The sequence below is a fragment of the Engystomops pustulosus genome, chromosome 8, assembly GCF_040894005.1.
Source record: "Engystomops pustulosus chromosome 8, aEngPut4.maternal, whole genome shotgun sequence".
NCBI lineage: Eukaryota > Metazoa > Chordata > Amphibia > Anura > Leptodactylidae > Engystomops > Engystomops pustulosus.
The window spans coordinates 16,273,496-16,290,235 of record NC_092418.1 but is presented as its reverse complement, the minus strand read 5'-3'; the positions used below and the strand labels follow the sequence as shown (position 1 = coordinate 16,290,235).

At 46.1% G+C, this 16,740-nt stretch overlaps 1 protein-coding gene across 3 annotated transcripts; it reads left to right on the top strand.

Annotated features, from left to right (window-relative positions):
- The first annotated feature begins 129 nt into the window (after positions 1-129).
- Positions 130-11,750, top strand: TOP3A (DNA topoisomerase III alpha). Of its 3 annotated transcripts, none has more exons than XM_072119894.1 (20): positions 130-254; positions 2,413-2,678; positions 2,787-2,846; positions 3,079-3,152; positions 3,522-3,597; positions 4,686-4,794; positions 4,873-5,016; positions 5,094-5,264; positions 5,399-5,499; positions 6,116-6,190; positions 6,399-6,481; positions 6,742-6,949; positions 7,265-7,450; positions 7,737-7,866; positions 7,954-8,067; positions 8,149-8,314; positions 8,398-8,541; positions 9,005-9,127; positions 9,242-9,948; positions 10,099-11,750. In XM_072119894.1, the coding sequence occupies exons 2-20, from the start codon at positions 2,493-2,495 to the stop codon at positions 10,281-10,283; spliced, it is 3,042 nt and encodes a 1,013-aa protein (XP_071975995.1). In that variant the 5' UTR covers positions 130-254; positions 2,413-2,492; the 3' UTR covers positions 10,284-11,750. The 3 variants fall into 3 exon arrangements, with proteins under 3 accessions (XP_071975995.1, XP_071975996.1, XP_071975997.1); XM_072119895.1 differs by having other exon boundaries at positions 133-247; XM_072119896.1 differs by lacking the exon at positions 130-254 and adding an exon at positions 301-319.
- Positions 11,751-16,740: the final 4,990 nt, after the last annotated feature.

Genomic DNA, 16,740 nt, shown 5'->3' with positions numbered 1-16,740 from the left:
GTGACGTCAACTCGCTGACGAACTTCGCTGTAGTGTTAAATTTTAAAAACCACTCACCCCACAATTAGATTGCAGGTCCCGCGGATATCGATGCCGGTTGCAGTTATAATAAATGAGTGAATTAGAACGAAGGGACACAAAAAGCTAATGAACACTGGGAATTGTAGTCCGGATGTGATCACGTGGCTACGGGGAGAGCGGAGGGTCATTCCGCAGCAGGGAAACGATTCGGCGCGCGGGAAAAGACGTAAAGTGTAAATTGTTATGTGACATGGGGGTATTATAGTAGAAGAGACGTGTGGGGTGACTGATCTGTGAGGTAGTCGTTGATTTGGAGGGGGGTGAGGATATAGGTGACCTTAGGGGTCAGAGTCTCTAGATATACCACACGTGGGGTATGTAGATATGTGTGCACAGCCGTGTAGTCATGATTTCTGGGGGTTGTAGTCCCCTGACAGCTCAGCGGTGCAATATAAAACTCATTAATAGGTCATCAATTTATTGGGGGCTTGACCTCATGACCCCTATGAACCAAATCTGGCATCAAATGTACAACCCCCACTACACAGACCGCTGACTACTGGGGGTTCTGAGTGCTGGACCCCGGAACTGATAGTGATGACTTTATTCTCTACCATTAGATCTAGTAGAGCTGCTACTGGAAGATCCTAACAATAGAAAGAGGAATCTGCAACATATGTTGTGTGTATCTATACCTCACCAGGGTTATTCTACTTACCAGGACTCCCATCATCACCAGAACAGGCTTCCTTGTTAGGGCTAGTTCCCATCTGCAATTAGGTTCTTGTTTAAAAACAGATTTTTTTTTTTCGCCTTTGATTTCAACTGTGAATACGACTTGTAATGGTGTCCATTGTACACCTTCCGTTATGTGAATGGATAGTTGTGATAAATAAAATGGATGTCTACAAAATAATGAAAAACTGAAAACAAACACTAACGCAAAGCAAAGTATCTGTTTTTTTAAACTTTTCTGTTAAAAACCTGTTAATGTATCCGTTCATACGTCCGATTTAAAAAACCTGCAAAATGGAAGCCAAAATTAAGATGGAAACTTGCCCTTAGTTGATGCTGAGTGGTATAGACCACATTACAACCTAGCAATGTGTATCCCTTTAAGAATAATAAAACACATGTGTATACAGAGGATATAGGGTTACCTTGTGTGGCATAAATAATCTTTCTATGCATAATCATTCAGTGTAATTGGGTATTTACTGGTATAATGACCATAAAAAGTAGTGAAGGAAGCAGTGGATAAGATGGGTACAGTCCCGTAGAGATGATCAGGTAGGAAAGTTAAGGTGTGTTGCGCATCCCAGAGCTGTAATATATGTGGTGGGGAGAGTCGGTGCTGGATTATAAACTGAGCACAGGAAGGTGACAGCAGCCGACTCATAAGGAATATTTATGTGCTGGCTCATCATCTTAATAATAATTAAATAATAATTATTTTATTTATATTGCGCACACAGATTATACAGCGCTGCACAGTGTTTGCCAAATCAGTCCCTGTCCCCAATGGGGCTCACAATCTAATCACCTACCAGTATGTTTTTTTGGATTGTGGGAGGAAACCGGAGGACTCGGATGAAACCCACGCAAACACGGAGAGAACATGCAAACTCTCTGCAGACGTTGACCCTGGGATGTGAAACCAGGACCCCAGCGCTGCAAGGCTGTAGTGCTAATCACTAAACCACCCATAATCTTATCCTACACATTAACCCCCTCAAAGCTTGAACTGTTGCAAAAGGGACTTTCCTTTCTGTCCCACATCTTCCTGTCACACCTCTAAACTTGAACAGGAACTGCTATGTTCTAGCAAACCCTCAGACTTAAAGGGGTTGTCCGGAGGTTCAAAAAACATGGCTGCTTTCTTCCACAAGCAGTACCATGGATAGAGAGACGAATGGAGCTTAAAGGTGTTGCCCAGAGGTTAAAAACATGGCGGCTGTTTTCCAAAAACAGTGCCACACATGACCATGGTTTGTGCCAGTATTGCAATACCGACATAAACCATTGCTAGGCACCATTTTTTTTAAAGAAAGCAGCCATGAATTCCAACCTCTGAACAACCCCTTTCAGGCACACTTTAGTAACATACACACACACACTACAGTGGTAATATGCACTAGTGTACAGCACATCCTCCTTAACATTCCTCTCTGACGTCATCTAAGCCGAAACGTTCACCCACAAATAATCTCATTGGAATGGGGATAAGTTGTGGTAGTGGACAAACCCTTTAAATTCATGGATACAGAATGAGAATGGTGGTGATGAGAGCAGGGGCTGTGTATTTGCATTTGCTCATGGTAAGCCAGTCGGCTGCTAAAAATGGCGTCCTATCAATATTAAAGGAACATCTTTCTCATTTTTTTCTTACAGGGATTTTTTGACCCCATCGTCTTTCCGTAGCGGCCAGACATGACTGCCGTCGGCCCCAGCAACTTCCTCCTCCTCCCGTTATGACCTTCCAGAGAAGCCTCTTCTCATTCAGCAGCAGACTGACACGTCTCGCCGTCCGTTTTTGTTCTCAAAGCTATGACAATATGTCACGTAGCGTCCAAATCCAGAAAGTCCTATGCGTGGCCGAGAAGAATGACGCCGCCAAGGGGATCGCGGATATCATGTCCAGCGGGAGGATGCGGAGGGTGAGATCACACACCAATCTCTGTACCTCTATCCGGAGAAGTCCCATATACTGTTAGTAATAGTCTTATGGTTATTTTAAGTTAATTTTATCCATTTTTATTCTACAGAGAGAAGGATTCTCAAAGTTTAACAAGATTTATGAGTATGAATATCATCTTTTTGGAAGGGTAAGTGATGAGAAGGAGACGGCGATGATCATTGTTCACAAACTGAAGCTAAACAAAGAAAGAGAGATGTGATACACTGTAACGAGGTCTGCAGCTTTACAGGGAAGCTTTAGAGTAACTAGAAAACCCCTTGTTGGAAGTGGGAATGTTGGATTAAAAAATAAATATTACCCACCTCCTGCCCTCTTACTGTTGATAGATGGGGGGGTCATTTCTGCCTTGTTCCCCGCAGGACGTCTCCGTCTTCATGACTTCGGTGTCTGGACATTTGTTGGCGCTGGATTTCCAAGGTCACCTGAAGTCCTGGTTAGTATCAAGATTTATATCCTCTATTACGTTATTCTAATACTGAGCCCCTGGATCCACATATCCGAGTCCTGGAGGGGACACAAGGTCCGTGTATTTGTCCTGTTTACCAAACCATGACGCATCATGGAAGTGCAGTTCAGTTAAGCCTCAGATACAACTGATGCATAGACCTTGTGTTCTGACTGTAACCCATCCATCTGACCACCGATGTTGCAGAGTTTTCACTTGTATCATTGAAATCTGTGGAGCGTTCATTCGATTGTCCTATAAACATTTGACAATTCTAATCAGATATCTCACAAAATAATTGTTCCTGTGGGGAGCACCTGTTTCGTAACAGTAACAAGTCCTGGTATTGTATTGCAGGCACAGCTGTAACCCCGTGTCCCTCTTTGACGCAGAGGTGGAGAAGTTTTGTCCAAATGATTTTCTGAACATTAAGGTAAATTTTGAGTTGTGCAAAAGCCACCCACTAGTATCTTTATTATAATAAGGATGACTCCAGCAGGAGAGGACAGGAGAAGCATGGCACCGGAAATGATGACATGTAACATTCTTCATATTGAGCTGAATCTGATTAGTGATGCAGGACTGGACTGGACCTAGATGCAGAAATGCACCGTTATTGAAGAGTTTATGTGTCTCCTTCATGTAGCTGGCGGTCCTGCTGCTTGTGAAATAAATCTCTAGGTTTATGTATTGATTCCACATGCTGCTTGTCACATAAAATTGCTTAACTACTGTATCTCATTCACATAGCTGGTTATCCTGCCGCTTGTGATATATATTGTAGAATTTATGTGTCTTCTTCACATAGCTGGCTATCTTGTTTGTGATTATATATTGTAGAGCGTATGTATCTCCTTCACATGCCTGGCTATCCTGCAGCTTGTGATATATATTGTAGAGTGTATGTATCTCCTTCACATGCCTGGTTATCCTGCAGCTTGTGATATATATTGTAGAGTTTCTGCGTCTTCTTCACATAGCTGGCTATCTTGTTTGTTATTATATATTGTAGAGCGTATGTATCTCCTTCACATGCCTGGCTATCCTGCAGCTTGTGATATATATTGTAGAGTGTATGTATTTCCTTTACATGCCGGGCTATCCTGCAGGTTGTGATATATATTGTAGAATTTATGTGTCTTCTTCACATAGCTGGCTATCTTGTTTGTGATTATATATTGTAGAGCGTATGTATCTCCTTCACATGCCTGGCTATCCTGCAGCTTGTGATATATATTGTAGAGTTTCTGCGTCTTCTTCACATAGCTGGCTATCTTGTTTGTGATATATATTGTAGAGTGTATGTAACTTCTTCACATAGCTGGTATCCCGCCACTTGTGATATATATTGTAGAGCATATGTATCTCCTTCACATAGCTGGCTATCTTGCTGCTTGTGACATCTATTGTAGAATGTATGTATCTCCTTTATACAGCTGGCTGTCCTGCTTGTGATGCAGATCAGAAATTGTGTGTATCTCCTACACATTTCTGGCTAAACTTCTGTGTCTGTAATTGCAGAAAACTCTGGAGCGGGAGGTGCGGCAGTGCCAGGCTCTCATCATATGGACAGATTGTGATCGAGAAGGAGAGAATATCGGCTTTGAGATTATCCAAGTCTGCAAAGCAGGTAGATACAGGCATCTTTATACTGAGATCTGTGGAGATGTCCCTTAACCCCATCATGACCTTCCTCGTTGTACAACAGTGAAGCCTAATCTGCAGGTGTACAGAGCTCGCTTCTCCGAAATCACCCCCCGATCCATCCGAGCGGCCTGCGAGAACCTCACCCCTCCGGACCAGAACACCAGCGACGCTGTGGACGTACGGATGGAGCTGGACCTTCGGATAGGTGGGTGGTAGGTTTTAGGGAGGGGTAGGAGTGTGTATATACTCTGATACGCTGATTCATACTGTTGCTTCCTCTAGGCGCGGCGTTCACCCGCTTCCAGACCCTGCGCCTCCAAAAGATCTTCCCCTCGGTTCTGTCCAGTCAGCTCATCAGCTACGGGAGCTGCCAGTTCCCCACACTGGGGTTTGTAGTGGAGAGATTCAAAGCCATCCAGGCCTTCATTCCGGAGACCTTCTACAAAATCAAAGGTGTGAATGTCTATAGTTTTCTCCTTACTTACAGGCTCCTTAAAGGGATTGTCCCAAATCTAAGACTCGCGTCTAGTAAAGAAATGCTCCTTTTCTTGCTGATACTTGTATTGTATCATGTTTTTTGCACCCAGTGACTCACGAACATGAAGACGGAAACGTGGAGTTCAACTGGAAGAGAAATCGTCTTTTCAACCACACGGCCTGCCTGGTGCTCTACCAGATGTGTATGGAGGTAGGTCCTTGCTACGTGTACATTGACGGTCTTGGTCCTTAAAGGAAATCTACCATCAAAATCCATCCTGATAAACCAGGGGCACTTACACATCGATCCAGGCACTGGGACTGTTCTTATATTTCTTATTCATGGCCTCCTTCCTTCTAAAATCAACTTGTAATATTATGCTAATGAGTCAGGAGTACTATGTGAGTGTTCCTAGATCCCCTCCATGCTGTTACACTGTCCCCTACTCACTCAGCCCCCCCTCCCCCTTCCTCTGCCTGCTGTAATCTCACACAGTGGATGGGGAGACATTGTAACAGCCTGTGAAGTTACAGCACTGAGGGGCTCTGGTAACACCCCCACAGAGCCCTTCTGGCTAATTAGCAAAATAATAAAAGTAGATTTTTGAAGGAAGGATGTCATGGATAACAAATATAAGAAGATACCACAGTCCCGGTTCCTGGATCTATTAGTAAGTGTCAGTGTTTATCATGATAGATTTTGATGGTAGATTTCATTTAGCAGAAGGTGGCAGAACCTGGATACAGATCCACACCTTGCTATATACTTGTGTATAGAAATGAGAATGAAACCATGTTTAGAGAAATTAATTCTTTGTTTTTTTTAGGATCCTACAGCTACAGTTGTTCAAGTTGGGAGTAAACCTAAGAGCAAATGGAGGCCTGTAGCGCTGGACACTGTGGTACGTTCAGGATGGACGGGGGGGATTGGTCTAGTCATCTACACTATTACAATGTACAGTATTTTTGGGCCTTTCAGGCCACCATACAAAATTGCTGTAGTTTCCTACCATTAGCTACTGCTGACGCCATTTGTACGCTGACGTTATGACAGATAAATGACTCCGATTGTCTCCACTTTGTAATTTCTTTCTTTTTAACTTTCTGCAGGAGATGGAAAAACTGGTTTCTAGAAAACTGAAAATCGGAGCCAAAGAAACCATGAAGATTGCGGAGAAGCTCTACACACAAGGGTAAGTGAAGAGAGAGAAGTGAGCCTTTAACACGGCCAATTCACAGGAGCAGAGCAGTAATATCGAGCGCAGCCACTGTACAATGTATGGCGCTAGTGAACACTTGTATGTACACGGCAGACTCTTCAGCAGATCGGAGAGTGTCTTGGGTATCGGACCTTTACCGATCACCGATCCTTAGGACAATACATATCAGAATAATTCCCCTTCATTGTTCTCAGAATCCTTTGCATACAATGTTTCCTGGTTTTCCCCTATAGATTTATCAGCTATCCCCGCACAGAAACCAATATTTTTCCCAAGGACCTAAACCTCACTACGCTGGTGGAGCAGCAGACGCACGATCCACAGTGGGGGGGATTCGCCCAGCGGATCCTGGAGAGGGGTGGGCCGACTCCAAGAAATGGAAGCAAGACAGATCAGGCCCATCCCCCCATTCACCCCACTAAGTATACCAACAGCCTGCAGGTGAGCGTAAGGAACCCCAACGAACAGGAATAAATCCTTTGAAAATAAAGTGAACCTGTCAGCAGGTGTGACCTTACAGACTACAGCCAGTGTTATGTGTTATCCGTGGAGAGTGTAATGTGTAATCAGACCTTTGTGTATGATGTTAGTAGCAGCAGGACTGTGATATATTGATTTATATTCTCGGACTGTAGCACTGGGGGCGTGTCCTCTCACTGCTGTGCTCTGTGCTCTCTGCATTGAATTGTTCCTGAAATACCTTTCCATATAGTGAAACATATGGCAGCTGATCACATTACTTGTCTCTGCACACAGGGCAACGAGCAGCGCCTCTACGAGTTTATTGTGCGCCACTTTCTGGCCTGCTGCTCCCAGGATGCCCAGGGCCAGGAGACCACCGTGGAGATTGACATTGCCGCTGAGAGATTCTTCGCTCATGGACTGATGATCATTGCCAGGAACTATCTGGATGTCTACCCCTATGATAAATGGAACACTAAGGTAAGGAAAGGGGGGATTTTTAAAGGGGGTTTCCAACTTCTTGGTCTTGATGACTGACCCATGGTACAGCTCATCAGTATCAGAATGATTGGGTTCCATGGCCGTACTGTGTTCCCATTTCAGTGTCAGACGCTCCCTGATCGGATATTGATGACTTATCCAATGGATAGGCCTTCAATATCAGTAAGCTGGGAGCCCCTTTAAATATAGCACCCAGAAGTACTGAAGCAGTAACGGGTAGTGCCCCCCAGTGGATACGTTTCACTGTTTCTGGCTACTCCTTCAGGTTATCCCAGTCTATGAGATGAGCTCGAGGTTTCAGCCCACCACGGTGGAGATGGTGGATGGAGAGACCAGTCCTCCGCAGCTTCTTACAGAGGCAGATCTCATCTCCTTGATGGAAAAACATGGAATCGGTAAGATCCCGGAATATCCTGCCCCTGCGCGTGATATCTGCCATTATAAACCCTTTAACCCTTCTATGTCCTTATCGTCTCCTGCAGGGACAGACGCCACTCACGCCGAGCACATAGAAACCATTAAATCCCGCATGTATGTGGGTCTCACGCCGGAGCAGAGGTTCCTCCCAGGAGAGCTGGGGATGGGGCTGGTGGAAGGTGAGGAACCTGTGTAGGTATCTCAGTGCCATGGTCTTGATTTTTGGATGCATTTCTGATCCTATGAGGCCGTCCCTACAGGGTACGACTCTATGGGCTTTGAGATGTCCAAGCCTGACCTTCGTGCTGAACTAGAGGCCGACCTCAAACTGATCTGCGAAGGCAGAAAGGACAAGTTCACCGTCTTGAGACAGCAGGTGCAGAAATACAAGCAGGTCTTCATAGAAGCGGCAGCCAAGGCCACCAAGTGAGTAGTCCTCTATTCGCCACCATATGTATAACAGGGGTAAGGATACTCGTCACTTATTCATGACGTGTCGCCCTCTGCAGGCTGGACGAGGCGCTGTCTCAGTATTTCGGACAGGCTGCACAACCAGTGGATGCACAGGAGATTTACGCGGAAACGCCGCTGCCTGTACGGAAATGTCCCCAATGCAACCGGGATATGGTCCTGAAAACTAAGAGAGATGGAGGGTACGTTACTCTGTTATAGTGGTATCTCACGTGATATTATAAGTGGGGCTCGGCTTCTAAAACGGAGAGACAGCACTGATAAAGTTGATTGCTGTGCCCCCTGTACTTTCCTTGCCTAGTGAGTGGCTCAGTGTTGTAGTATTTCTCTTCCTCCTGCAGGCCCAAACCTCCTCTTTCCTGCATATGAATCGTTGAGTTATGAAGGATTGAGCTGTTGTCGTAGTCATAGAGGAAGGGGAGCAGTTGCCTCCTCTTCATTGGTTCTATGCATGTACGGAAGTGGGCTGGGGAGAACTAGAATGGATCTGATTGGCTCAGATTTAGATATATGACCCCACAAAGAGCCCCCCACCTAGATAGGATCCGCAGATATAAGGATTCCTGGTGTGCAGCATCTTCCACAGCAGGGACAGCACATACACCTTCACCTGCCTGAACTATAACTGCATTTCTCTCCATTCAGGTTCTACATTTCGTGCTTGGGGTACCCCAGCTGTAAAACGTCAATCTGGTTCCCTAGTTCGGTCTTGGAGGTGTCACGGGACGAGAGCGTGTGTGACGTCTGCAGACCCCATCCTGTGCACAAGTGAGCTGCCCCATTTTATGCATTATACAGCTATATTTGACCTTACACACCTGAATTTTGTTACAGTGTATCAGTGTTGGGATTACAGGCTCATATGTAATCCTTCTTCTTTAGGCTCAAGTTCAAGTTTAAGCGCGGCAGCGTGCCCCCACTGATGCCTCTAGAGTTTGTGGGGTGCATCGGGGGCTGTGATGAGACCCTTCGAGAAGTGCTGGATCTCAAGTACCTGCAAGGAGGCAACAGGGCGGCCCCTCAATCCGGGCCCAGGGAGGGGAACCACCTGCATGTAAACCAATCCAACAACCGTATGGGCAACTCCAGAGGCGGGCAAAGCCGCCAGCCCCCGGCAAAGAAGGAGAAGGCCCCAAAACTTGTGACTCCTGCTGTCCCGGTACCCAGAGCGGCCAGCTCTGAGAATAATGAGGTGGTCTGCAATTGCGGCACCAACGCCGTGCAGCTGACTGTACGCAAGGAGGGGCCCAACCAGGGGCGCCCCTTTTATAAATGCAACGGAGGAAATTGCAACTTCTTTTTGTGGGCGGATCAGGAGGGTGGAGCTAGCGACAGTGCCCCGCCCCTGCAGAACTCTGGAGGACGACCATCTAATTCATTCACTAATCCACGGGAATCTGTAGGGTTCAGGACTGGAAGCGGAGACATGGGGGCTGAAGGTCAAGCCACTTGTATGTGCAACCAGCCCGCCGTCACACGTACGGTGCAGAAGGATGGCGCCAATAAGGGACGACAGTTTCACACGTGCTCCAAACCCCGGGAGCAGCAATGCGGCTTCTTCCAATGGGCAGATGAGAACATACCACCAGGTAAGGGAGTGCGGGGGATATGCTAATCTAAGGGCGGTCCAGCGAGGGACTGTCTAACCTGCTCTTAGCTCCGCCTCTGAGTGTACAGATAGCAGGATGGGACAATTCTATACAGGCTTCTCCTTTTAACCTCTTGCGTTTCTCTTCCAGGAGGATCCGGTGACTTTCCAACCTCATTTGGAGGAGGCCCCACAGCGCAACGTGGTCCCGGCACAAAAAGCAAACGATCCGACTATAACTCTTCAGACCGAGGACCAACAGCCAAAAAGCAGCGGACTTGTGGTATCTGTCACCAGCCCGGACACAACAGGACCAGCTGCCCCCAGAACAGATGAGGATGTCCCTGTCCTGACTGCCTCCTTTTATATCTGTTATATAGATGTTACACAGAAAGTCCGCAGTGTACTGGGGGGTGTATCCTCACACTGCTGTGCTTCCAGCTCTCTGCATTCCGCAGCTCCACAGCCCCTGACCCCTGCTTTGCGTAAAAGCTCCAGCCAAAAGACTACTACAGCTTTTAGGCGGAGCAATGCAGAGAGCTAAGAGCACAGCAGTGTGAGGACCGTAAAGTAAATCCAGTCCTGCTGCTGCTAAAAATCATACACAAAACTCTGATTCCACATCTCTCCAGGGACGATACCGAACACTGGCTGCAGAGAGCACAGAGCACAGCAGTGTGAGGTCTGATTACACATCTCTCCAGGGACAATACCAAACACTGGCTGTAGTCTGTATGGCCATTACTGCTGACAGGTTCCCTTTATGGTCTATAGAGAGAGAAAGTGATGTACAGGCTTATAAAAAGTCTCTGATCACTTCTGGACCATTATTTTTAGGAATTAATGGATGCCATAGTACTTGGACCCCACTGACTGACATGTGGAAAGTCTCCAAAAGTAACCAACACCCTCGATAACAGGGGTAAAGAGAGAGTAAAACCTGTTGTGCGAGCCCTTGTCCATTCTCTGCTGTCACATACCCTGACAGCTTCCTCTCGTGTTATTGGAGGAGATCACACACTGCGATCCCCAGTGATCAAGTAGAATCTTGGAAAACCTGGAATGTTTTATTTCTCTACAGCACCCCCCATAGGGGAAATGTAGTATTACACAGCGTCTGTACATATCAGGGGGCACAGGTCCTCCCAAGCAAGAGATAAGCGGCGCGGGCAGCCGAACCCGACCATCGGGTCCGCTCATCTCTAGTCCTGAACAATGGACGCCCATTTATTAACCCCTTAATAGGACTTCACTTACAAAGGGTTATTCATATCATCCATTTATAAGTACAAGTCTAACAATACTCCTCTAATAGCACTAGCACACATTCTGTTTATCCATTTCTCCGTTCTGATTGGGGGGGAAAGATGGGTGACTATCAATATGGCTGCCAGTATAGGTGTTGGTTCCCATTGCTGTTCCCACCCAGCTTTCCAGAATACTTGAATAGCATTCCTACCTATATTAGAAATATCCATGTCACCACCCAGCTTTCCAGAATTCCTGAATAGCATTCCTACCTATATGAGAAATATCCACATGTCACCACCCAGCTTTCCTTACAATAGTAAAGCCTTTAAGGCAGACATGTTGGTAATCACCCAACTTTCCGAGAAACAGATAGAACAGAGAAACAACCAAACATTACAAAGAAACTTGTTTTATTATTTTAATACATTTTATTTAGCCGCTTCACCTCCCCCTGTCATCTTCAGTCCACGTTGAAGGCGGAGTTATCACCATACACCGCTTTTTGCGCGGCTTTTGTTCGGTATATTGTTTAAATAAAACTCAGAAAAATTATCTGGATTGTGTTTATGTTTCAAGAAGTTCTGCAAGTGGTCAATATAACTGCTTGCAGTGAGTGAATAAAAACAATTCTGTTCTGATCTGGGTTAGCTGACACACTGTAACGAGTGCTGCTCCCATAGCAGAGTTGCGCTACAGTATCAGGCGATGACGGACTCTGCTCATACAGTGATTGTGTTGCTTTAATGTAAATGGATACACAGTTTGTGGAATTCTAGATTTCCTAGTATAGTTGTATAGCAGTCACAGCTGTTTTCTGATACAGAGCTCCAAATCCTCTGCTTAGACGAGTAATTTATAAAAAAAATATGTCTCCTAGTACAGTCACCACTAGGGCAGTTCACTCCACACTTCATCAGACTATACTGTCTTTGGTAAACTCCTGAGCTCCCTCTAGTGGTGGCTGCAAATCACAGTTTTCCATGACGGCCCACCTGGAGGATTACCCCTTGACCTCTGCAGGGACAGGAAGAAGAGAGGTTAAATGTCCCTCCCCCTGCATCCCTCGCCAGTGTTCTTCCTGTCCCTACACAGGCAGGGGGAAGAGAGGGTCTCTCTCCTTCTCATCTCCTTAGGGGGGTGGGAGTGGAGGGGGATGCCTTTAAGAGGCGCGGTACCTGGTACTAAGATCCTCTCCTCCCCGGGCCTCGATCGATCTCCTTCCTGGCTGTCATCATGGGGAGGTATTTGGTGCAATCCCTGCGGTCCTGCGACGATCTACGGCAGCACCACATGTTCCGGCTCCCGGGTGAAACGCGGCTGCGTTCCACCAACCCGATGACGACTTCCGGTTTTGTGATGACGACTTCCGGTTTTGCGTTCCACTGGGCTGGATGACGACTTCCGGTCCGCGCGTCGCACCGGAAGTGACGCGACCCTTTCACGTCATTGGCGTTCGGGAGTCAGGAGCGTGGAGCGGTGAGTTTAAAAGGCAGAGAGTCTACTAGAGACCTCTCTTGCTTCTGAGACGATTGCAGGTGGTTTTTTTGCAAATCTGAGTGTGTCACAGGCGCAGGTTAGTGAAACGCATGATGGCAGATTGTTTATTCTTATCACCGCTCCACTTACACCTCTACCTCCTCCCTTATCCACAGGCAGTATGGACCCAGTCCCCCTTCCTCAGACATCTGTAAGTAAGGGGGTCTGGAGGGTGGAACGTGGAGGGGGGGCCCTGTATATATATATACATCCCCTATGCTTCCTCGTGTCTTTTCTTCTCACTCTCAGGAGAGGAAAGATAAAGAAAAGAAAGAGGATAAAAAAGAGGAAAAGAAGGAAGACAAGTCAAAGACTAAGACCCTTCCATCTCGTAGATGCAACATGTGTTTTAATAAACTCCCAGAATCTTATAAAAAACCGCTATGCAGAGACTGCCTTGACAGCATAATGCGGGAGGAAAAAGCGTCCTTCATGGACGAGATGAGATCCATGTTCAAATCTGAAGTAAAGAGTACAGTTGCATCCCTCTTTTCTGAAGGAATTCCTCCTAAAAGGTTCAAACCCTCTGAACCTAATCTGGAGGAGATGGATTCAGACCCTGACAGGGCTTCCTGTTCCTACCAAGGCGGTGAGGAAGAACAGCAAGACAGCCAGGAACAAAAAAAATGACACTAGATTCCTTTTCTCTATGGATAACCTGGACACCTTACTAAAGGCGGTCCGAGAAACACTAAACATTGAAGATCCGGTGGAAATAAAGTCCGTACAGGACGAACTCTTTGGTTGCTTAAAAGCAAAAAAGAAGAGGGTTTTTCCAGTCAATAATGTGCTGGAGGACCTTATCCGGGAAGAGTGGAAAGATCCAGAAAAACGACTATCAGTGGCCAGAGATTTCAGGAATAGGCTCGTGTTCGACGAGGAGAAATCAAAATACTGGAATTCAATCCCAAAAGTGGATATCCAGGTTACAAAGATGGTTAAAAAGACCGACCTCCCCTTCGAGGATGCGACCCAACTTAAAGACCCCATGGATCGCAAATCTGATAGTGTCTTAAAGAAAACCTGGGAGTCGGCAATGCTAAACTTGAAGGCAAATGTTGCAACTACATCTATCGCCAGAACAATGACCTGCTGGCTAAACGGGTTAGAGAACCAGATTATTAGCGGAACCTCGAGAGAGAAGCTTCTGGAGTCTCTCCCACTGCTAAAATTAGCAACCACCTTCATCGCGGACGCATCAGGGGAATGCGTCAGATTTTCTGCCAAAGAAGGAGCGCTCTCTAACGTTGCCCGTAGAGCCCTCTGGCTCAAGCAGTGGTCAGGAGACTTCCGATCTAAATCTAACTTATGTGGCATACCCTTTACCGGCGAGTTCTTATTTGGTCCAGAACTGGACACAATCTTGGAGAAAGCCGCAGATAGGAAAAAAGGCTTTCCAGAACCTAGACAGAAGAGGCATTCCTTTCGTGATTCCCGCGACAAAGTTCCATCCTATCGTGGGAAAGGAAAACAAGGTAGATGGAGCTACACAAAAGGAGGTAGAGGTAGAGGTTATAGTTCCTTCCAGACTACCCAGCCCAACCCTGCCAGAAAACAATGACGCCAGAAGACTAGCTCTTTTCCCCTCTCAATGGGAGCAAAGCATAAAAAATACCTGGATTCTACAAGTCATTCGCGACGGCTACAAGATCGAGTTGGATACCCCGCCCCCTCAAACATTTGTGACAAAGACATCCTCTCAACAAATGCTTCTGCTCATGTGGGAAGAGGTTCAATCTCTTCTACTCAAAAATGTCATTTCTCCTGTACCTCCCCACCATCAAAGGAAAGGGTTCTACTCTCCCCTCTTCTTAGTTCAGAAACCGAACGGAGCCTACAGGATGATCATAAATTTAAGGAATCTAAATACCCATATCAGATACAGAAGATTCAAGATGGAGTCCCTAAAATCCACAACACCATTAATTCCCAAGGGGGCAGCTCTATGCACTATAGACTTAAAAGACGCGTATTACCACGTCCCAATCCATCCCATCTCTCAAAGATTCCTGAGGTTTGCCATCCGGTCCCCAGAAAACCAGGTAAGACACTTCCAATTCAGAGCTCTACCATTCGGGATCTCCTCAGCTCCCAGACTGTTCACAAAAATTATGGCAGAGGTGGTAGCAGTACTAAGACAAAAGAACATACTACTGATTCCCTACTTAGACGATCTTCTTCTAGTCTCCAGCTCAGAAGAAATTCTGTTATCCCAGAGAGACACGACATTAGCAATCCTAAAAAACCTAGGTTGGATTATAAATTTCGAAAAATCAAATCTCCAACCAAGTACCAAGCAAAAATTTCTGGGAATATTGCTGGACTCAGTACATCAACACTCTCTTCTTCCAGAAGAGAAGATCAAGAATCTTACCTTACAGGTATCACTGTTCCAAAGCAGACAGAAGTGCTCAATCCGAGAGGCTATGAAACTCCTGGGCCTTCTCACGTCCTGTATAGCTGGTGTTCCCTGGGCTCAGAATCACACGAGAGATCTTCAGAATTGGATTCTTTCATCCTGGGACAAGAATCTAAACCATCTAGAAAGGAAAACCAACATTCCCCTATGGGTAAAAAATTCGCTAAATTGGTGGAAAGCAGTGGAAAATCTCTCCAGGGGCCTAAAATGGAGCAATTGGCCAGTAACATCCATCTTAACAGATGCAAGCAAGACAGGTTGGGGAGCAAAGCTTCCAGGAAAACTGGTTCAAGGTCAGTGGTCCCAGTCAGAGATAAACAGATCATCAAATTACAAAGAACTGAAGGCAGTCTGGGAAACCCTGAAGGCCTGCTCGGATCAACTACAAGGCAAAAACCTAAAAATATTATCAGACAACACGACCACAGTCGCCTATCTAAAACGCCAGGGGGGCACACAGTCCGCATCTCTCCAGAGAATATCAAAAAAGATCTTTCTCTGGGCAGAAGAAAATGTCCTCTCTCTGACGGCAGTCCATCTGAAGGGGTCAGAAAACAAAGAGGCAGATTTCCTGAGCCGATACACCCTGGATCCCCACGAGTGGTGCCTAAACAAGGAACTTTTCTCCCATCTAACCCAAAAATGGGGAATACCACAAATAGATCTATTTGCCACCAGAGAAAACAAGAAAGCAGACCATTACTTCTCCCTACAGAAGAATACCCCAGACTACCTTCTAGATGCCTTCTGCCACAGTTGGCACTCAAGACTAGCCTATGCCTTCCCTCCACTTCCTCTGATCTCAAGGACGGTGCAAAAAATAAGACAAGAAGACCTCAAGATTATCTTGATGGTTCCCTTCTGGCCAAAAAGAAGCTGGTTCCCAGCACTGAAGAATTTGGCACTGGAAGAACCAGTTATTCTCCCTCAAAGGAAGGATCTCCTATATCAGGGGTCTGTTCATCATCCCAATCCAGAATCACTCCATCTATCAGCCTGGATCCTGAGAAACAGATGCTGAAGGCTAAAGGTCTCTCAGAAGAAGTCATTGCAACATTACAGGCAAGTAGGAAGCCGGTTACTTCAGCAATCTACCATAAAATCTGGAAAAGATTTGTATCCTTTTGCCATCCTGAAATTCCTAATCTGTCTTCCCCTAACATACAGCAGATACTAGAGTTTCTTCAAGCCGGGTTGACCAAAGGCCTAAAGACCAGCACGCTAAAGGTCCAAGTCTCAGCCCTCTGCGTCTTTTTCGATGTCTCTCTGGCTGACCATAGGTGGGTAAGACGGTTCCTTAAAGCATCCACTAGACTAAGTCCTAAATGTCCTGTCAGGACCCCTCCCTGGGACTTATCAATAGTCCTGAATGGCCTTATACAGGGCCCTTTCGAGCCTCTAGAGGACGCAAGCATAAAAAATATCACCTAAAAAACCGCCTTCCTTGTTGCCATAACAACAGCCAGAAGGTTAGGAGAAATCCAAGCACTCTCCATTAATGAACCTTACCTAAAAATTACAGACGATAGAATATCCTTGATGCTTGATCCAAATTTCCTGCCCAAAGTAACAACAGATTTCCATCGT

What these genes read in the sequence shown, in the direction of transcription:
- TOP3A (XM_072119894.1), top strand. Translation starts at nt 2,493, where the DNA reads ATGACCTTCCAGAGAAGCCTCTTCTCATTCAGCAGCAGACTGACACGT. An exon ending in GACCTTCTACAAAATCAAAG is followed by an intron (nt 5,265 to 5,398) that starts GTGTGAATGTCT and finishes TTTTGCACCCAG; the next exon opens with TGACTCACGAACATGAAGAC. An exon ending in AGTATACCAACAGCCTGCAG is followed by an intron (nt 6,950 to 7,264) that starts GTGAGCGTAAGG and finishes CTCTGCACACAG; the next exon opens with GGCAACGAGCAGCGCCTCTA.